This window comes from Gopherus flavomarginatus, chromosome 3 (genome assembly GCF_025201925.1).
Source record: "Gopherus flavomarginatus isolate rGopFla2 chromosome 3, rGopFla2.mat.asm, whole genome shotgun sequence".
Taxonomy (NCBI): domain Eukaryota; kingdom Metazoa; phylum Chordata; order Testudines; family Testudinidae; genus Gopherus; species Gopherus flavomarginatus.
In genome coordinates, this window is record NC_066619.1 from 34,473,672 (window position 1) to 34,496,317 (window position 22,646).

General features: G+C 39.1%; 1 protein-coding gene across 2 annotated transcripts in view; it reads left to right on the top strand.

Annotated features, from left to right (window-relative positions):
• Positions 1–9,794: 9,794 nt before the first annotated feature.
• Positions 9,795–22,646, top strand: part of NDUFS4 (NADH:ubiquinone oxidoreductase subunit S4) — a 55,859-nt gene continuing 43,007 nt past the window's right edge. The window contains exon 1 of one of the 2 annotated variants that reach the window (XM_050947170.1): positions 9,795–9,983. In XM_050947170.1, the coding sequence (XP_050803127.1) occupies positions 9,810–9,983 (174 nt within the window). In that variant the 5' untranslated portion in view covers positions 9,795–9,809. The remainder of the gene's footprint in view (positions 9,984–22,646) is intronic. The other variant, XM_050947171.1, reaches the window with a different exon arrangement.

Consider the following 22,646-nt stretch of genomic DNA (forward strand, 5'->3'; position numbering starts at 1 on the left):
ACTTATCTGTTTATGACAGCTTACTATGAATTGTTGAAAACACCAAAAAGCTCTGAAAATTATTAGTTCCATGTTGTGGTTACAAAGCTACTGTTCAGGGAAAGTTAAAACAACCTTTATTTTGTCAGGCTTGCTCTGAAACTAAGCGTCTGGGAAATGCACTGGGCCTGTTAAATGATAAGCTTAAACACATACACACACCCCGTACACACAGCACAGTACTCTGTTATCCGTATGTAATGTTTCTCGTAACAATTTCTCTGGCCACTGAAATATGTACTTTACCAGGGCAATTTTATTACAGTGGTGTGATATTTTAACTCTTCTCTTTCCCAATCTAAAAATGAAATGAAAATTAGGAATGGCATTCAAAGACAAATAAAAATGCAAAGAAGCAAATATGAGAGTAACAGTGACATTTTCGTATGTTGTATATGAAGAAAAAAGAATTTTGTAACTTAAATTACTGTATTAAAGTTGTCTGGTTTTTCTACTATACTTAGATGGTCTAAGAACAAAAAATGAGTGAGAATAGTAGTTTCAAAGTGATGAGTTGTTTGTTTGTCATTAAATTCTCTGAATTGATGGGTTAGAATACACAGACACAATAGGGATTACACAAATCTCTTGGTTGAAGTCTCCCTCATTTAAACTTGTTTCTCCCTTCTTCCTGGAAAAAAAGATAGTTTCCCTGAAATTCCACAACCTAATGAATCTGTCATCTGAATGGCTGCTCCACTGAGAAGCCGGAAGACAAAAAGTACAGAGGTTGAACCTTTCTAATCTGGCACTCCCTGGTTCAGCAACATCCGTGGTCCGGCACAGGAGCTGACTCCAGAGATGCTCCAGGGCTAGAGCACCCAAGGAGAAAAATTAGTGGGTGCAGAGCATCCACTGGCACCAAGCTCCCTCCTCTGCCACTCTCCCCCCGTGCCTCTGGTGTGCTGGCAGCCCTGCACTTACCAACTCCTCCTCCTCCCTCCCAGTGTTTTGGAGCACTGCAAACAGCTGATTCGTGGCATTCAAGCTCTGTGAGGGAGGGGGAGGACCTGGGGTCAGTGACTGGACCCTAGACAGAGGGCCGGCAGCTAGGACCCTCCCGCACCCCTACTTCCAGTGCCTATGGAGACCCATTGGCATTCTGCATTGACTTCCTGTGGTTCGGCAAATTCTCTGGTTCAGCACCAATCAGGTCCTGAGGATGCAGACTAGAGAGGTTCAAATTCTTAATGAATATATAACCTCTTGTAATTTACAAGTTACAATCTTGCTTTGACAACACATGGATCAATTATATCCTCCTGGATTTAGTTTTGACATGTTAATGTTTGAATCAAAAGAGGCAAGTGTGAATAACTTAACTGTTTATATTGGCTAAAACTGAACTCACATAGAATGCCCTGACATACTGATCTGGAAAAAAGAAGATGTATATGGATCTTTCATTTTCTGTTTCAGATTAAATGTGAGTTTAAATGGTTGTAGTTGTGTTGCAATACTAATGTATTTGTTGAAATTAAATTTGATAAAATATCTTAGTTAAGCAAAATGTAACAGAAAGTTACCCTAAGTAGGCAACTGTTTTCATATATGATATATCTCAAAACAATAGTTCACTTTCATTTAACAGGGAAGTAATGTTACTTTTGCTTTGCCAGTGCTTCATGTTGCCAGTGAGTAGTCTATTCTTCTGTATGATAGAATCCTGCAGTTGAATGACTGATAGTGTCAAAGGGCTATTAATATGCTAAGCCTTTTAGTGGCATGGGATAGCTCCATCCTATTCTCCCCAACTAGGGTGACCAGAAGTCCCGATTTTATAGGGACAGTCCTAATTTTTGGGTCTTTTTCTTATATAGGCCTCTATTACGCCCCCCTCCACACACTCGCGTCCCTATTTTTTACATTTGCTGTCTGGTCACCCTATCCACAACTGTTGCAATAGTGAGCTGTAACTCATCACTTGATTTGAGGAATTTAATGACTGATTTTGGTATTAATTTAATCTTTAGGCTCCAGAAGTAAGAACATTTTTACTGTATAGAAATAATGACAATTTAGTGTTCCAAAGTAATTTCACATAAACTTAAATAGAATAAGTAGTCATTTCACTCCATTTTTATATTGTTTTGTATACCACATTCGCAAACCTACCTGTGAGAGAAACTGCATAGCTACTAGAATGATAATCCCATCAGTAACTTTTTATGCTAATACATGATTCAGTTTAATTACAAAACAGATTTCAGGCCTGCAGAGAGAGAGACTACACTGAAGTGCATGAGTGAGTAGTTCACTTTTTTCTGATCTTCATTTTTGTGATGAATTAAATACAGGTTACAGAATATCACTTGGAGGAAAAAAGTGTAGAAATTACATCATAAATGACACTGTGAGCAAACACCTGCAATACAACTAAATATGATTTTAACTATAGCCTTTTAAAAACAAAATCCTGTAAAGATGATCTTAAAATATCCTTTAACATAATCTTAAGAATTTTGGGAAGTACACATTTTATTGACCATTTAATAAACAGGTGAGGGTCCTACTCTCTCAAGATTTACATCCTTCATAGTTGATTTTTCAGATACATGGGAAAGTGATAGAACACAAGCCTCCTATTTAACATTCATGAAATTAGCAATCTCACCTGGATATTTTTTAATACAAGATTTTTGACCAGTAAGAAGAGAGGCTACAAAAATCTAAAGAGGGTCTGAGAAGGGGCAAAAATTGGAAGATTAATTCCAAATAAACAAATCACAAGCACTGATTTACAAAAGCAATGAATAACAAATCTTGGGAAAAGTGTGATGTGCAAATTAAACTATTCTTGGCAAGATTCCAAATGCATGAAATATATTCATATAGCATGAAACCTGACCTTCGGGCTATTTTTTGGTAAGGTTTAAGTATTCTGTTACCAATGTATGGAGCAAAACCAGATTTCTTTTAATGTTTCCTTACTGAAGCTCTGCAAACTTCTCATTAGAAACTTTGTAAATTTTATTTAGAAAATATTCAGTTCACAAATAAGATTTTTGATATATTTTTCTTTTTCTTTCAGTACTAGGGATAGTTGCATGAAAACAGTACTTCTGTTCTTCAAGAATTTATCAACCATTGTCCTACAGGAGTCCTAGTCTCTTTGTGACATCATAATTCTCTTTGCAAAAACTAATTGTGACACCACAAACACAGACTGCAACTTCAAATGCAGTTAATCTGGTGAAAGTCACTGTTATCTTTTAAAATATGTGAGGCTGGATTTTAGTAAAACATTCTGATTGCCCCTGCTTGGGTACATCAGGAAGGTGAAGAGGCATGGGTGGCCTTTTCCCCATCCAGCATACCAATGCATGAAGGAAGCCGCCAGAATGTTAGCGCTTACAGTCCCCGAGTGGCAGGATAGGGAATCAAAAGCACAGCCAAATGCAAGGAGTTCTCCAAATGTGGGATTGCCAAGGTATTTCGCTTATGACCTTCTTTCCCTCAGAAGTCCAAGCTGAGTGGGAGATGCACCCCACTTTTCTACATAGGAGATGTTGCAGAGTTGCCAGCTATCACAATATTTCATGATTTACTTAAATTCCAGCTTCTGGAGGCATGTGATTAGGAGAAAATATCAGTTTTCATTAACATAAAAAAAGTTTCCAGCCCTCATGGCTGTGAAGAAAAGCTTCAACCTGCAACGTGTAAGTGCACCCTAAAGGCTCCAAAGGAAGAAGGCTAATAAAATGAACCTAGACATTTATCAATTTAAAAAATATCAAGCTTTTAAAACTAGTCTCATGAAATTGTGGACCCTGACTCCAGACTTTTAAATATTTGGGACTGGCAAATAGGGGCCTGTCACATCTAAATGTGTTATTTCCAGTACTCCTAGATACATTGGTCCAAATCCTAGCCCACACTACAAACTCCCTTTCATCTAGATAGGTAGCTGGGGATTTCTCTTGCATGTGGGAACCCTAAACTGTTATGCACCGCCCTTTTCCAAGGCACCCCAGTGTAGGAGATATGTTGGGGACATGCTGATGGTGTGAGCAGCTGAGGATGAAGCTGCATTTTGCTGCATTCAAGTGGGGAATGAAAACTGGCACTTTCTTCAGCTTGATCCACAAGAAGGAGCAAAATAGCTTGCAACAGATGGCTTGCTTAACCAAGAGAGAAAGCAAACACATCCATCTTAAAACATCTCTTGTAAGCAGTGCAGCAAGATTGTCAGTTTCTCAGTTCATGATCCTATTTCTGAGTTTGGTTGGGTTGGGGTGGAGAGAGACAATGAGCCTTGATATTTCTCCCCTTCCTATGAAACTGAAAGATGACATATTCAAAACTCAGAAGAGGAAATATTTTCCACCAATAATTAGACTGTGGAACTCACTGCCACTGGATGTTGTTGAAGCCAAGAACTTAGCAAGATTCAAAGATAGATTGGACATTTATATGAATAATAAGAATATCTAGAGTTATAATAGCTAATGCTACAAAAATATATTGGAAGGGAGATGAAACCTACTGTTTCCCATCTTAAATAACAGAGTAGGATGAGACCTTCATGCTCGGAACAAAATATCCAACACCTGCCTATTCTGAGGTTTCTTTAACTTTCCTCTGAAGCATTTGGTGCCAGCCACTACTGGAGCCAGGATGCTAAAATAGATAGACCCTGAGTCTGACCTAATATAGTAATTCCGATGTTCCTATATATCTGCTCTAATAAGACCCTAGCTCACTTTTTCTCCACCTACCTTTGTGTGTGGTATGGCCACTGCATTACAAGTGTTTTATGTTATATATCTTTATTATTCTTCTATTAATCCCTCCAAAATCATTAATGCCATTTCTCTCAGCAAGACCAGTCAAATAAATCAAATCTGCAGTTTGCAGTCCAAGCCATGTCGGAGATATGTCGAGTCAAAAAAGTTAAGAACATATTGAAACAACTGATAGGAAACATTTGACATATTGGCCAGATACTCTAGTGCATTGAGGCTACTTTGTGCTGCATCCTGGCTCTAAAACGTGTTTACATGGCTCAGTAAGGCTCAAAGCAGTGTAAGGGTGAACATCCAGTGATATAAACTAGACAAACAAAAACTTGTGCAAAGATATGATCAGTGTATAAATTTAAATAAATGATTAGTTAATCAGGGAGTCTTTTCTGTTATTTATTTTCTAAATACTCAACATTTTTTTATTATTTATTTACATCTACTTTATATGATATAGTGATATAGAAAAATCTGCTTTTATGGCACTGTGTTTGTAATAATATTATTTTATTCAAGAACTCAGAATCCCTCTCTTTCATATCAAACTGTGTTCTCTTACAACCAATGCCCTTTGTCCCAAACCCCTTGTGACCTCACTGGCCAAGTTTAGTTTTGACAATATATTCTTAAGCGGATCAGCAGAGATTCTAAAGATGGATGAACTGAAGAGGTTCCATTTAATTTGGGACTGAAAATTGGTAGGCAAGGCTCTAATCAAATAGCAGTTTTTTTCAATATCGGATAGAAACACTTCCTGAAGTCTCAATTTCAAATGAAGAACCAGGCAAGGGTTTCTTCTCAGAAAAGATGGTGATCAGATAGCATTATCTATCAAGGTGTTTCTGACCTGGACTGCTTACAGCACTAGAACCAATATGAATTGCTCTCCTTTTGTTGCTCTGAGACATCCAAAATGGCTCAGTCAGGGAACCAAAATCTTCCAAAAATATGAGAAAACAGATGGCTATAAAAATTCAGACTAAACTCTGCTTTGCCTCCTGCTTCAAGTAAAGAAGAAGAAGCAGAAATTACCCCACAGATGTTAAAGTTGTGCGCCCTTGCCCAAATAAACAATACAAAAAAGATTAACTGATCTCTGCTGACGTCAAACAATAAAAGCAATTTCTCAGCATTGGCAAGCTAGACAAGCCTGAGGGTTTCTATTGTAAATCCCAGTGGCCTGACGTCACTCACTGAGATGGTGTGTGTGGAAGGAGTTCTTTCTTCACCATGGCAGCAATATCCGCCTGAAAGGGATTTTTAAAGCCCTGTGGGTTATGTCACTTGCGCCAGTAGTGGATGGTGAGATTTCTCAGGATGGCAGCTATACAAGCCTAAGTGAAGTGAGCTGCCATCCCAGCAGCCTCCTATCACTCACTCTGATGGTAGTGGGTCAGTTGGGATTCCTTGGCGGCCTGCAGGGCAACAGTTAAAAATATTTTGGGTCACATGTCAATGTATCACTTGAGAGCAGTGGGTACAAAAAGTGTGTGGAGAGGGAGGTTGCTTTTGTTTTTAATTTTTAGTTCACAAGGATGGACGTGCAGGGGATAAAGGGAGTTTTTCTGTAAGTCTGTTTGCATGTTAAACTTAGAATGGAGCTGAGATTGCCTGGTTTTAATTTTTTCCCCTCCTGTATGAGCTGTGGTGTTTCATTGAAGACCCCTACAAAAGGGAAAAAATTAAAACCAGACAACTCCAGCTCTATTGTAAATGTCACATGCAATCAAACAGACTTGAAGAAAACTGTCCCTTTCCCCACCAACCTGGCTACCATTTGAGGATTGCACTTAGATACACCATATCCTCCCACACCCCACATTTTTATATTCACTGATCTTTTAAGATAGAAATTGGCTTCTGAAGCAAAATCCTCCATTACATAGTATCTTGGCACGCACACTTTAGAAGGGTTTACAACAGGGGAAAAGACTTTCCTCCACTGCAAACACTTGCAAAAAAACTGCAAGTAGAATTGTGGCTGACGTTTCATCAGTGAGATAAAGCTTTCTGGCTACAAATGGGACCAAAGAAGCCAGTCTTTCAAAGGAAAGCCCCAAACCCTCAAATACTTATGCATGTGAGTAACTTTTCACATGTGAGTAGACCCATTACGTTGGGACTTCTCATATGCTTTAATGTTTGCAGGATCAGGGCCTAAGTCAGGATGGCCACTTAAACTACAGTTTCCATATATAAAAGTAATAGAACAAACAAAGAAAAACAGAGCTAATATTGCACATTAACTGTCATCACTGTGATTGGTTTACTTGTATGTTGTATCCTTCCCCCCCTAGTCTTCTTCTGTTCTTTGTCTCTTTAGGTGGTGAGCTCTTCGAGACAGGGGCTATGTCTTCCTACATGTTTGCACATTGCACAGCACAAATATTAAATAATAATAATTTAGGAACATCCCTAGAATTTAGCTTTACACTGGTTACTCTGTTATCTATCTGCATCAATGAATTCTCTGTGTCAGACTGATCTACTTGGAAGCAGGGTAAAACCATCTGTATGAATCTTATTCCTACAGAAAAAGAATAATAATAAAAAGTTAAATATTCTTCTTGAGTACTTACAACATGTGTGCAACAACCAATGAAATCAATTGGACTTGCTCACGCATTTTTAAAGAGAAAATATTACCCTAAATCTTTATAGAAAACAATAGGTACCATGAAGATAAACATTACTCAGCACAATTAGTGCTGCCACGCAGACTGTTTCAGTCTTGACAGATTGTTTTCCATAGTGCAACTGTGATAATAGACTAGCCTGTAGCCAGCATTATAAATGAAATGTTCAAGTCTTCATTAGAGTGTGGACGTTCCCAAAGTAATTCCTGTTTTGCTGCTGTCTCAAAAATAAAGACTTTAGCTGAATTCTCTTTTTGGATGCATGAAACACATACATTTTCTAAGTAGTTAACTTAGGTCTGGACTGCACATAGAAGTTGCATCAGTTTAACTAAAGGAATGATGTTGCACAGGTTTAGTTAAAGTGGTGCAACTTTATGTGTGGATACACATCATCAGCTAAACCAAGGTAAACCTGTTTGAAAATGATGTAAGAGTGTCCACAATAAACGGAACCAATTTAACTAAATCAGTACAATATCATATCTTTAATTAAGCAGGTGCAACTTCTGTGTACAGCCCAGACCTAAGTTAAGGATTTGCTATGGATCAATCAGTCGACTGAAGCAATGCAAAAAAAAAATTATGAAATTTTGTTTGACTAGCTCTAACCTTAATACCTCAATCAGTGCAACAGCATTGCAAAACCCTGGATCTGACTCTAGCATATTACTGGATCCAGCCAATTTTTGACAACCATCTCTTAAATTATAATTCCTAAACAGAGAACACGTATAGCTGCTCCTACTGCGCCAATAAAATTAGTACACATCCTGGCATGACAGGGTCACAGAACCCTGGATCTGGCTCCTCAATTTTTGGTTTCATCCCTCCTAATTCTACTGCACAAATGTAGAATCAACTCCTATGGGGGAAAAAAAAATATGTACCCAGCACGTCCCAGTATGATAGCACTGCAACCCAGTATGATAGATCTGTCCAGTTGTGGGTCTCTCCTCAAGAAGTCCATTGTTTAAAAAGAGAACAAGTGTGGCTGCTCCTGCTCCTACTCCCTCAACAACAAAATAAAATACCCAGACCCCAACAGATCCCAATACAATAGTCCCAAAGAGTTTGAATCTAGCACCTGGGCCCTGCCAGTTTTTGGTTCCAATCTTCAAAGTTCCACTAAATAGATCTTTAGCTTTAGCTGCTCCGGCTGCACCTTACAGATCTAAACACTAGTATGCCCCAGTAAATTAGCACTACAAAAACTTGGATTTGGCATCTGGGTCATTTCAGAACCTGCCAAATGCTGGCCACAAACCCAGTTGTATCGTCAATTTTGAGAACAAGTGTTGTCCCTACTATTTCACCAAAAAAAATCAGTACACATCACATTCTGGTACAAGAAATCTGCAAAAATTCTAATTTGTCACCCATATCTTCCTGGTCTTGTTAGCTTTTTGGCAGTATGGACCATTTTTACCATCTAAATAATTCCCTGTAGCCCTTCCGAATAATTCAGATCTCAGTATACGATGGTACCGCAGAACCACACAAACATGTATCCAGCAACTGAATCTGTCAAGGGTCACCTGGTTTTGGCAGGAAGACCCAAACAGTATTATTACTAACCAACTGCATTTGAGTTTTCCTTTACAGGAATTCTTCTATATCTTTATCAACATACTATGTTCTTGGCTACAACATATACATGTCAGTAGCTTAATTTACCTCCCTGGTTACTGTGATGAAGTAAAAAAATTCACTCCACCTTTAAGAGATATTAGTGGTTCTAATGTCATTCATTGTAGAAAGTGAACTACAACATGCATAGGTGCTGGAACTAGGGCTGCTGGGGTTTCGGTAGCACCCCCTAACTTGAAGTGGTTTCCATCATATGCAAGGTTTATATAGTTTTGTTCAATGACTTTCAGCACTCCCACTATAAAAATTGTTCCTGCACCCCTGTCAACATGTTGGAATATGGATTATTTTAGTTGACTAGGAAAAGCTGCACATCTACTACATTTAGATGGTAAAATGGGTTTGTAGCCAAAATTTAGCTGTATCTGGCAGGATCCAGGTGCTAAATCGGGATATTTGTAATGATGTTGCTTCCAGATGCATCAGGGTCTGGATTGTTTGTGCAAGAGGAGCATTCTTTTGTTCTCTGTTTATGACATATAATCAGGAGAGGAATAGGCCCAAAAATTCCTAGGTGCCAATTTGCAACAATTTGTAGTGCATTTGCACCACACTTTGTCAGGGTCTGGGATATTTTGAAACACCGAGAATACCTAGACTTTTTTATTTTACAATTTAGGGGCTTGGATGTAAAAACTCGGAAAGATCCAGGCATCTCCCTGCCTGATCTCCCTCCCCTCCCCGCCCTCTTTGCCATTCCCTCTCCCCCTCCCGACATCCCCCGCTTGTTGGGAGGTAGCTGATGATTGGCGCCTTCGCGTTTCCTCTTTGGGCGGAGAAGTTTTGGCCCTGGGAGGCCGCCGTTTCGCAGCGGTTCTGGCACCACCAGCATGGCGGCGGCGTTGTCAATGTCAGCGGCTCGGAGGCAGCTTGCGAGGGGGAGAGGCGCGTTCGCTGCCTGCCTGACTCCGGCCAGGTAACGGGGGCCCTGGACACCCCTCCCGGCCCGGAGGGCGGGGTATGACGGCCTCCGGCCGCGGACCCTGCGGCCTGTTGTTGTCAGCGGGGCGCCTGCTCCGGCCCAAGCTCCGTCCCCGCCGGGGAGAGCGAACACCCCCGTGGGGCTCAGTGTGAGCGGCGCTCGCAGCCCCTGCACTGGGGAGGGGTTCCCGGGGCCTTTCCCGTTCCTCCCTCCCCGGGCCGGAGGCCGCAGCCCGCAGCCGTGCTTGCCAGGGGCCTGGCCTCAGCGCTTCTGCCACCTGGGCTTTGCTCGGCGCTGCTGAAATACAGGCCAATTTCCGCGGGCGAGGGCCGCCTGCCGAACTGTGAGGAAGACAGAGCGTGGTGGTGTTCCTTATTCTGCGCCCCGGTATGATTCCCCTGCCCTCCTGCTGTGCTTTTGCTTTAGTTCACCCTTCTGGTGTTACAGATCAAATAGAGCGGCTGTTCACCTGGGCACTTCCTCTGACCAAAGTTTCTTATCTTGGGGCCCTTTCTTCTGCTTCAGGGGAGAAAATGAGTTCCGTGCGCCTCGCTGCGAGGGAGGTTTCTCCCCAGGTGTATCTCAAAAACAAGAAGAGCCTCTGTGGAACATCAGGGATCTATGGTCTTTTTTGGATGAGTGTCCTTGATCATGTTAACTTTCTCTGTTGTTTTGGTGCTCTGATTGTCCTTTTAGTTGATGTCCTCCTCCTTGAGGTGACAGCAGTTGAGCACTGTGTAAAATTATTCCTGCATCTGTTGTGAAATTCTTTAGAATCTATTAACAAAAACTTGAGTTATTAATACCTTCTTATGCACAAAGGTGAAACATGAGTTAAAATTACACCTAGGAAGAGATTCTAAAATAAAGAGAGCACTAAAAAAGCTTTTTTTTTAATGCTAAATACTTGAGGTTTTTATTTAACTATGCAAAATGACCTTTGTTTATACTTAAGAAGAAGAATGGTGGATAGTGCACTGTCTGGGACTGGGAGTCCCAGGTTCAATTCTCTTCGCTGCCTTTAACTTCTTGTATGTTACCTTGGGCAAGTCACTTGGTCTCTTTGTTTCTTAGTCTCCTATCAGCATAATAGTACTTTTCTACCTCTCAGGTGTTCTGCAGACGTGAGGCACTCAATTACTGTTGTAATGGTGGGGGGAGTCATATAAGTGAAAAAGGAAAATAGGACCTTTATTCTGTGAGGAGTTCAGGGTTCGTAATACTTTACGGTACACAGTTTGTTGCCTGACCATGGATTGCTATGTGCACACAGAGCCTCCTTACATTTCTGGGGCTCTTCATGGGCACAGCAGTTGACTGGTGCACAGTGAATTGGAGGATCAAGGCCTGATTCTGAATGATTTTAAGATTGACACCCATAATCAAGGAAATTCTGAGTTCAGCCTGAAACAGCATTCATGTTTTTTTATCTCTGTTTTTTTAGACCAAGCAGAACACAGGGTGTCAGAGTCCCAGAAGATTCAGGACCCCCATAATTCTTCACAAATAAATTGAAATTAGGGCATCTAGCTTCATAGATACCAAGTTGTGACCATTTTCTGTTGAGTTTTTTTTAAAAACCTTTCCATTTGTTTAAATCAAATCGCACTTAAGTAGAATAAGTATAATGCATGTGAGAAGCTTATTGGAGCAAATTACATAAAAATTCCTCAGGAGCCCAGAAAAGTGATGCTGGAAGCAGGGCCTGCCCTAGAGCAAATGACGTCGCAGGTGAGTAGTGTCTTCAGCATGTTCCCCTTCCATTTGTTAAACTTTTGAATGCCTTTTTTTTTAATTTTATTTGCAGCCAATTTCACGATTTTGATACATAATTAATCCCTGTCATATAAGACTGACTGGCAATGCCCCGCCCCTTATATACCCATGAGGGGATGGCTGACAACATTCTAGGATGTTTTTGGAAAATGTAGTTCTCAGAAATTTTGGAAAGTTCCACAAGATTCTACGAAGGTCCAGAACATTCTAGGACGTTAGCGAAAATCAATCTACGTACGGAATACCTGAAACATTTTACTTGGAACATTCTATTTTCCCTTTTGTTGCTAACAGCAAAAATAGGAACCTGAACCGGTGTCCCCCAAGCCCGGCACCCCAGGCAGTCTCCTGCCTCTAAATCCGGCCATGCTGGGAAGAACTTACGCTTTAGTAGTGGTAGTTGTGAAAATTTTACTCTGCTGTTTTACCCGATCTTCCCTTTTTACATAAGAGTATGTGTAGGTGTACAGTCGCAGAACCTCCTAAAAATAGCATTTCTTAATTGAAATAATAGCATTTCTTAATTGAAATTGTAGCATTGCAGTCAAATGCCACCCAAATAGTGGTATCAAAAATATCTTCGCTGTCAGAATTTTAACAGCAGCTGCATTCGAATCCTTCAATGAGCTCTGCATGAGTGCACCCATGTTCCCATATACAGCAACTTTCAGGATCAGGGTCCTGGTATTTTGACACACATCCCACCTGAAGAAGACAGTGTGTCCAAAAGATACTGAATTATGATGATAGTGTCAGTACACCTTCATAATGCGCTTGATTTTAAGGTGTTATATCTCAACTCTTAAACTTTGCTGCTTTTAACAAAATGATAATAATTTGCATAGGCCTCAGTCTTCTTGATGTCTTGTATTGAAATTGTCATAAGATAAAATTTTTTGAGGGCTTGGAAGAAAAATCTACAGAGACTACATCTAAACTAAATTTTTTCTAGGATTTTCTTATTCTAGTTGAAATGCTTTGGTTTTGCTTCCTCTCTCTCTCTCAAGAGATGAAGATAGGAGTTTCAGACTTCACCTGATATTCATACAAGGACTTTTCTGTCTTGTAGCTGGATGCAACTTTTGTCTATTTAATTAGATATAGAAATAATGTAGCAGGATTTGCCAAAATCTTCAGAGTCTGAGGGTGGCAAGAGTTCTCTTAAGTCTTGATCATTCGCTCCTTGTATAACTAAAACTTTTTATTAAAGTAAATGAGAAGGTTTGTCCTGCGTACAGGATTGGCCAGTACTGGTTTCTTTTAATGAGTTTCTGGACACTACATTCCCCTCGGCCTGCCTGTTGTCTTGGTTCTCCTTTTAATAACTTCTTGATATATATATTTGTACCTTTACATTATGACTTCTGGGTACCCTTCTGGCTCTGTCAGTCTGTTTCTTCACTTCCCCAGGTGAGTATTTTAAGAACACTTGATAGAGATCCTGTAGGTGTTTGTCTGAGGGACTGAAGCAAATGCCGTTATATCTTATGGGTTGGCTATAGACAATGGATTGTGTGATGTAGTGTGGATGAAAGCTAGAGGCATGTAGGTAAGTGTAGCAGTCAGCAGGTTTCTGGTATAGGGTAATGTTTATGTGACCATCACATATTTGCACTGTAGTGACCAGGAAGTGGATCTCTTGTGTGGACTGGCTGAGGTCCATGGTGGGATGGAAATTGTTGAAATCATGGTGGAATTCCTCAAGGGCCTCCTTCCCAGGGGTCATAAATGTAGCACAAGTAGAGTAGGAGTGCTAGGGGATGAGAGCTGAGGAAGCGTTGTTCTAAGTCATCCATTTGTTGGCATACTTTGTGGCCATGTGGGTACCCATAGCAGTGCTTCTGACTTGAAGGTATAAATCATCCCCAAATCTGAAATAGTTGTGAGTGAGGACAAAGTCACAAAGTTCAGCCACAGGTTTGCCGTGACATTATTATTGGGGATACTGTTCCCGATGGCTTGTAGTCCATCTTTGTGTGGAATGTTGGTGTAGAGGGCTTCTGCATCAATAGTGGCTAGGATGGCGTTTTCTGGAAGATCACCAATGGATTGTAGTTTCCCCAGGAAGTCAGTGGTGTCTCAGAGATAGCTGGGAGTGCTAGCATAGGGCCTGAGGAGGGAGTCTACATAGCCAGACAATCCTGCTGTCAGGGTGCCAATGCCTGAGATGACGGGGCATCCAGAATTCCCATGTTTATGGATCTTGGGTAGATGATAGAATACCCCTGGTCAGGGCCCTAGGGGTGTGTCTGTGTAGATTTGTTCCTGTGCTTCTTCAGGGAGTTTCTTGAGCAGATGCTGTAGTTGCTTTTGGAACCCCTCGGTGATATCAGAGGGTAATGGCCTGTACAATGTGGTGTCAGAGAGTTGCCTAGCAGCCTGTTATTCATACTCTGACCGATTCATGATGACTACAGCACCTCATTTGTCAGCCTTTTTTATTATAATGTCAGAGTTGCAGTAATTTGTGTGGGTTTAGGTGTCCAAATATGAAAATTTGGACCAGATTTGTTTATTGGTTTGGCCAAGGTCACAGAGTGAGTCAGTAGCAAAATAACTCACATTGCCTAGCTCCAAATTCTGTGCTCTCAATTCTGTTAAGACATGCTTCCTTTCAGATATATAAACTTCTGTGCCAAATTTTATTTTTTCATTTGGAAAACAGATTTTTTTTCCCCCACTCTTTTGTGTTTAATGAAGTTTTGGTTGCTTTCTTGTTTGTACTACAGTCATGTTGGCACACCTCTTAAAATAGTGTGTGTTAGTTTGTGCTTCTCCAGTTGTTTGGAATAACTACAATGTCAAACAAATCACTATATACTGAAGTTCTACAAGCAGTGATGTCGTTTTTTTCTTAACTATGGCATAGTGGATTTGTAACAATATTTTGACTCTGAAGGTAATACTCAAAAGGTCACTATAAATCATAGGACAAATATTTATTCCAATTTCTCTTTTAAAATATGGATTTTTATATATATGTTAAAAAAACCCCCACAACAACAGCAAGAAAAATGTTTGTTTTCTCACTAGTGGCTCACCTCAGCACACCCAGAACTGTGCCTGAGATACACCTATGCATATCTTGCAGTTGAATGTTTGATATTGTGATTGTAAAGCAGATCTTGGGGACCAGAGTCATTGATAGTTTATGCAAAGAGAGAATAGTATTTATACAGTGCCTAGCACAGTGAAGACCTATACCAGAATACAAATAACTAGTAATAAGCAATCAATTGACGTGTCATTCTCTGCCAGTTGGCAGATGAATCATATTAATTACTCATGTTCTCTTGATATCATAGAATCACATAATATCAGGATTGGAAGGTACCTCAGGAGGTCATCTAGTCCAACCCCCTGCTCAAAGCGGGACCAATCCCCAGACAGATTTTTACCCCAGTTACCTAAATGGCCCCCTCAAGGATTGAACTCACAAGCCTGGGTTTAGCAGGCTAATGCTCAAACCACTGAGCTATCCCTCCCCCACCTGGTTATTGATGGATTATTTAAATTTCTCCATAATTGGGACTTTGAGGAGATAGTTATATCTAGTATTAAATGAATTCAAGAACCTGTGGCTATCTTGGTTTTTACAATTTTTTCTCTTTAACTAATAGGTGGAAGAATATTGGAAAGGCGTATTGGGTCATTTACCATAGCTGAGATTTTTCAATTTGGGAATGGCTAGGATGTTGCAGGAAGTACACAGCTGCATCTAATATTAGTGTATGACAATTGCTAACCTGTTTCAGGTACAGCATCTTAGAGAAGATATACCATCATCAGATTTAGAGTGAGCACCGGGAAGCCTTTCTTAATGCAAATGTAGATATAGGCTTTGAAAATATCTGCTGTGTCAATAATGCAAAAGACATATCAGAAGTTATATTTTTATTTAAATAAGATTGTTAGAATACTGTTCTTCAGGAGAGATTCTTTTAAAATTGTTCTTTTGTCAGAGGACATAGCAGGAACAGCAGATTTAGGGTATGGCTGCACTCGAAACTTCAAAGGGCTGCCGCGGGAGCGCTTTGAAGTGTGAGTGTAGTCGCAGCACCAGCACTGGGAGAGAGCTCTCCCAGCACTGCACGTACTCCACATCCTCATGAGGTTTAGCTTGCAGCGCTGGGAGCCGCGCTTACAGCGCTGTGGCACTGTTTACACTGATGCTTTACAGCGCTGTATCTTGCAGCGCTCAGGGGGGTGTTTTTTTCACACCCCTGAGCTAGAAAGTTGCAGCGCTGTAAAGCACCGGTGTAGCCATGGCCAAAGTTAGTAGTGACCCCCCCCCCCCCCCCCCGCGGATTTGTTTAACACTATGGGTATATCTGTTGTAGTTGTTAGTGTGTCTGTAGGGGTGTCTGTGACTAACATTCTTTCCATTTGGCATTGTCTGAGACTAATAATAAACACTTTATATTTTCATAACATTACATAAACTTTAATCCTCAACTCTCTTCTGAAGGTCAAGTAGCTATCTTCCGTTGCAGTTGAGAAAATAAAGATACACAGTGCCACACAAGTTAGTGACTGGATTAAAATTGAAGTGCTGGAGACTGGATGAGACGCATACTACAAACTCTGTAAGAGAGGAGGGGGGCTCTTGCCACTCCAGATGGAGGATGAGTGATGCTCTGGTGTGTGAGGGAGCCATGCAAGGCCCCATGTAGTGGTGTTCTCAGGACTCCAGATTGCTTTATCCACCCCTGCATATTTGCATCCTATGTGAGACAGAGCTCTGACTGAGACCTTCAGCACATTGGCTTGGCCCTGCAACTTCCATGTTCTCTCCCATAGTACACATCTTGGTCCTGATGAGCCAGGAGAGCTATTGTCCTGCTTTTTGGCTTCCGCTTTTATGGGCAGTAAGGGTGTGAGAATGCTCTACTTATGTAATTCATTCCCTCTTGTGGTAAAAGCTGCATGGAAAGAAGAAACTGTACCTGTGTCCTGACCCAGGAATAGGGAGAACAAAATGTTGAGCTTATATCTTCACTAAAATAATAAATTCAGCAGCCAAAACCTAGAATTCTGCTGCCATTGGGCAAATTTCCAAATACTTTCAGGGGAATTGGCATATGCAGGGCCCTGATGATAGAAGTTAGGGTGATGGTAGAACACCTTTTATGTCATCTATTTTACTTCCTTGGTAGTACAAATTTTTCCAAACAGTCTATTTTCTAGTGCTCTCTGTATGCTAGATCTTAAATTACTATAGTATTGGGGCTTCTATCATTTTTTTGGAGGAACTATTTCACAGACTGATAAATCTGGCCAGAAAGAGATCTCATTGTTTTCAGGCTAAATTTCCTGTTCTTAACTACTTTTCATTACATCTAGTTGCACCTTTTTGTCTCCCTAAATATCCTTAGAGGGGGAAAAGACACCAAGTTTTTAGTTTATAGTGGGAAAAATATTGCCTTTTGGGTTACAAAAATGACCTTCAGTAGATGTCTCCTGTGACCTTGGGCATTATAACTCAAGTCAACTGTGGAGTCACAGTTTTCCACTGCAGATTTCAACTCCAGACAATATTTACCTCAATATGTAATCAGAAAAGCCAAAAAGACAGCTTTTTGGGTGCTGCTTGTTTTCTGTGACTGGTAGGAACTGTTGCCTCCAAAGCGATCATTTTCCAAGTAAGGTTAGCATCAGAATTGGTATGGCCCAAAATAACTTTTAATGGAAATTCTGGATAATTAAATGTAAAATGTGTGAGAAACAAAACAGTGCTTGCTACCTCTTTAGGATGCTTTTTATGGCTCGTCGCAGCATGAGACAGAACAGGCTGTGGATGAGTATCTAAAACTTTTATTTTTATTGGAAATAAAAGCAAACCAATGTGATAACTGTGATTGTGTTAATACCTGTGTACTCTCTCATGACTGTCACCTCAATATGTTAAGAAGATATGAGAGTAGGACAAGGCTGTGCTAAAGTGTTAAAAATTTAACTCCTTGGCTGTCCCCTAAATTATTTGAAAACAGCTATCATGTTGCCTCTGTATACATAATTTGTACTACAGATAAGGCAGTTAGTATGGTACTACTTCCATGTTCTAAACCTTAAAACTTTCCCATTTATTTAAGTAAGCTTCAAAACAGGGTTTTACATAGCATAAATTTGTGGAAATATTAAAGAAATGGGTTCTTTCTTACTTATACTATTTATGTATGTGGATGAAGGAAAGACTTAATCCTGTTCGTAGCTGTTTCACTTATTTTTGATATTCAGATCATTTGTATGCCGAAATAGCTTCCTTACAGTGCTTTTCTGTGCATTGCTGGTACTTTAGAAACTAAAAATTAACAATTTTCATTTAGACTCCATATTTTAACGTGTATGTGTGGGGGAGGGGGGGAATCAACTTTTGCACGTACTGTTAACTTTCCTATTATTGACCGGGTTGTGGGAATGAAAAACCATGTTTACCGTAATCCTGAGAAGCTTTATATACTTTTATAGGGAAGCTTAAACCTATATTAGTATAGACTACTGAGTGAAATCTGTGCAGTGCCTTTACTCTCTGCCCCATTTTATCTAGCATTCTTAGTAGATTTGATTGAGTCCTGTGGTGATATAAACATTTTCTTTAAGAATTGTCTGCGTTTACGTTACTTTCATCCTGTTACAAAAATGTGAGGAATTTCAATTTTTTAAAAAAGTTTTTTAGTTCAATTAAGTGAAAGCAAGGCACTGTCACACGGTTAAATGTTTTGTTTCTATAATGAGGTTCATTGTCATCTTCTTGTAAGAACTTAAATCTAACTACTTTACAAACGTGTATCTCAAGGTTGCCCAGAAGTGTCATATATAGTCTTCTGTAACTAAAAAAATAGGTCAATCTAGCAGGAGATAAGGTCAAAAATGAATTTCACCTTCTTAACATATATTCAAATTTTAAAATTAGAACTAAAGTTCATGTCAGATATACTTAGGGACCTGAGAGGTCTCTCTTTAAACTAAAAATATGTATAAATTGATCTATTATGTATTCAAGGTGACATTGTTCCTTGCTGGTCAATATGGTATATTTAGATACTATTTTGATAACAAGCCACCTCCAGCTGCTGTGATTTATTGCTGTCTGAATCTTCCCTAGACCTGCAACTGATATAGGGAAAGTAAATTAATTTTTGACTGTGCTAGACAGACTGTAGGCAGCCACAGAATTCGTGTGGGCAAACGTTTCTTGCAGCTGTTTGTAAGACTGGACTAGTAATATAGAAGTTTATTTTCATACTGAACTATAATTCACTATTTTAAAAATTTGACTCTAAATTTACAGTTTACTTTTAAATAAATATTTGAAGGCATATCTTTCATGAAATTTATGCTCCTTAATATTTGTATACTTTTCCCAGTTGCCATCTTAATATCAGTCTAACAAAGTAAAAAGCCTCCCACAAAATGCTAATGATAAAATTTGTATTAATGTAAATAAATATTAGGTTTTAATTGACATTTAAGTAGATCTTTTAATCTTTGATACTTCGTGCACAGAAGCTCTTTGGGAGACATTAAAACAACATAATTGAGAGACTGTACATGATTATAGTAATGAAATAAGGCATTCTATTTAGATATTTGAAGGCCTAATGCGGTGAAAAATGAGTGACTTATTTTTTTTGTAATCCTTTTTTAAAACAACAGCGTAGAGCTTTTTCCTGCAGTAGTCTGACACTACTGTGATGCATTCAAGGAATCTTTATATGCGCTCTGAAAATTGTCTGAAGTGCAATTTCACAATAGTGATGTTTTGTCTAAATGTAGATGTGATTGTGTTGAAAATGAGAAGCGACAGGTTATACTCTCAATATTGTTGCCTGTGTTTTGAATTGGAATTTATAGTAAGAGTAAGCTTTGCATCCTGAGCACTAGTTTTGCCTTAGGGGTTTATTCCACTTTAGAAACTAGTCAGCATTAGCAGGTAGTCCTTTTAAGGAGCTAATAGCTGCTCAAAAGGCAAGAGCATAGAGAGAGACTACAACAGAGGGAAAAGAAAAAATATAAAGAAAAATAAACTGGGGTGGAGGTAGGGAATAATGCAGTAACTAAGAGAACAGGAGACCATAAGAAAATTATAGAAAAGTAAACTATTTGGGTTTTTTTTTTTTTAAATGTGTCTTTCTCAGTACTCTAGATTAAGCAGAAGAGCAAGTACAGAAATTAGCTATACATAGAAAATAAGAAGGGGAAATTAAGATACATGAAGTCTGGAGAGGAAAAAGGTGGAGTGAAAATATAGTTTAATTTGTCTCAAAATAAACTACAGTAAAATCACCTTATGTGCTAATAACATACAGTAATGTATCCCTCATCTGTCTAAAGTATTATTGTCCCAAGAGAGTAGATATTTACATTATATAATGTTCTCCGCTATATATATCAGGCTTGTTTTCTAAATTAGTTTTACATAATGATTATTTTCAAATGTGTCCTAGAAAGTTTGTTGTATCTAGATGTTTGACGTAACACTCTGTAAAACGATAATAGGAGACCCTAGCAGGAGGTAACTTGCATTGCAATTGGTCATTTGTTTCAAGCCAAAGGAAAATGTGCATGATAGAAGTTAATTATTTCACAGTTTTGTCCACAACAAAAGAGCAATGTGATTAGACTCTTCGTAAAGAAAGATGTAATACTTTTTATATTCTGTGTCATCTCTGAGAGGTTTTAAATCTTACTGATACAGTGTAATGAGGTTAAAGATCAAAAGCAAATATGCTGCAAACCCTAATGTTCCACCAGAAGTCCAACTGGAACTATTGACTACTGTAGTCTGGCCAAATTCTGTCTTAAGAACTCTAATGATATTTACAACACAACCTGACTTTTTTTGGATGTTCAGTTAATGTTAATTCCTGGATGTGGGATTGCACCATTGTGCGTGTTGTCTGGATGCAACACTAAATGAAGCATACTAAAGTGTCATGATGGTTGTTCCACTCTCAGTACTGTAAAATGCAGGTCTGCAGCAGCTGAACATATTAGAGCTGGAAACAAATCCACAAATTCATAATAAGACTTAAAATCAAATGTGATAAGTAAGCAGCAAGGTGGATAATTATGGTGGGAATAGTGACAGAGAAATAAGATTGGAGTGGAATTGAGGACAAAAGCTATAGGTCAGGATGGAAGCCAAAGGTTGGAGGAGAAAAGCAGGACAAAGGAGATGGAATAAGAATGAAATGGGACAGGATTTCAAGGGGGTCTATTAGCTTGATAATCTCACTGTCATGTCTAGAGTGAACTCTGACTGGAGACAAGTCTGCGAAATGGTAAGTTTCATTTAGTTACTACTTCCAGAATGCAGTGCATTTCTTCCTTTCATTGAAGTATTTCAAAGTGAAACGCTGTGTGTGTGTGTGAGAGAGAGAGAGAGAGCGCAGTCTTTGCAATTGTGGCTCTCTAGCCAAACAGATATGTTGGCTTCACTTGCGGACTGAAAATGTTAAATCAAGAAGTTTTCTCAATAACATTTTAGAAGATTATTTCACACACAGTTAGCTGTATGGTTTTTAAATGGGACTATTCTGGGGATATGGAAGGCAAGAATAAGATGCACAAATTTACAAGCCAGCTTTTGTGGCCCTCACTATCTTGTGTTATCTCCAGACCTATCAATACAGTGCATGTTACTATAAATGCTCAATGAAATGAAAAGGGAGGCAACATCAAGAGGAAAGGCTAGACATGCAGTAATGTAGTATAACCTAAAATTTATGTAAAGTTTCTAGTTTTTTTTATTGTTTTTTGTTTAATTTTATACAATTCAGGATACGTTTTATACCAGAAAAGGAGCACAGACTTTCCTACTGCAGAGGTGGGTTATGGATAGAGCCCTGCGTGGATACAAAATCTGCATGCAATCTGCAAAAATGGTCTGTGGATATTCACGGGTGCAGATATAAAGCAGATATTCACAGATTTGTAAGGCTCTAGTTGTGGAACTTGAGTTTCTTTCATTCCTTGCAGTGTTGGCATTAAACCCTGGGACTTTTGTTCTTTTTACTACAAAGAGAGCACTGAGCACAGTTTTTTATTTACAGTTACTACTGATGTGGCCTGAATGTATGTATGTATGTATGTGTATGAGGGGAGAAGTTTGACATTCAGAAAACAGACATAGCAAACTTAGATCACCTATGTTTTAATTGAAATTCCCTCCACCTTCAGCTTTCTCCCCATTTCTCAAGACCCTTTCCAAAAATAGATAATCCCCAAATCAATTGATATAAATTAAATTAAGTAAATGTTTCCCCTCTAACATCCAAGTTTCCACTATTGCACTGACAATCTGCCAACTCAGGATTATGATCAGAGATTAATTTCCAGACATGTGTCTTCTGGTTTAGGGAGTAGTGCATAATACCCTTTTCCAGTTACACACCACATTGCTGATCAGAAGTTATACTACAACAGATCGCAATAGTGAAAAGCAATTCCGTCACTTGACATCAGTGGAACATTTTATAAATGATCCCATTGCTAAAGAAATTAATATCCACAATCTTGTCCTTTTTACATCACATGTTCTGTGACAGCTACTATAGTAATTTAGAGTTGATCTTGGATTGCTTCATTCTTAGTGTGCTGAGCCATTCTGACGAAAGTGCTTATTTCCTTTTTAATGAAGTATTTAGTACTTACAAGGTCATGAGTTCAATTTCCAAAGACAGGTGATCTTCTGTACTAGTTGGCTTTGATATATGATACTCGGTAGTTAAAGATCAAACAATGTTAATTTTTTTTTAGTATTTTTTTGGGCACACTCCCTATGAGCAATACCTGTATACCTAAAATACAATCTTCTCTAGCAGAAAAGCAAATTCAGTTAGTCCATGTAAATTGGGATATATATTACATTATACATCG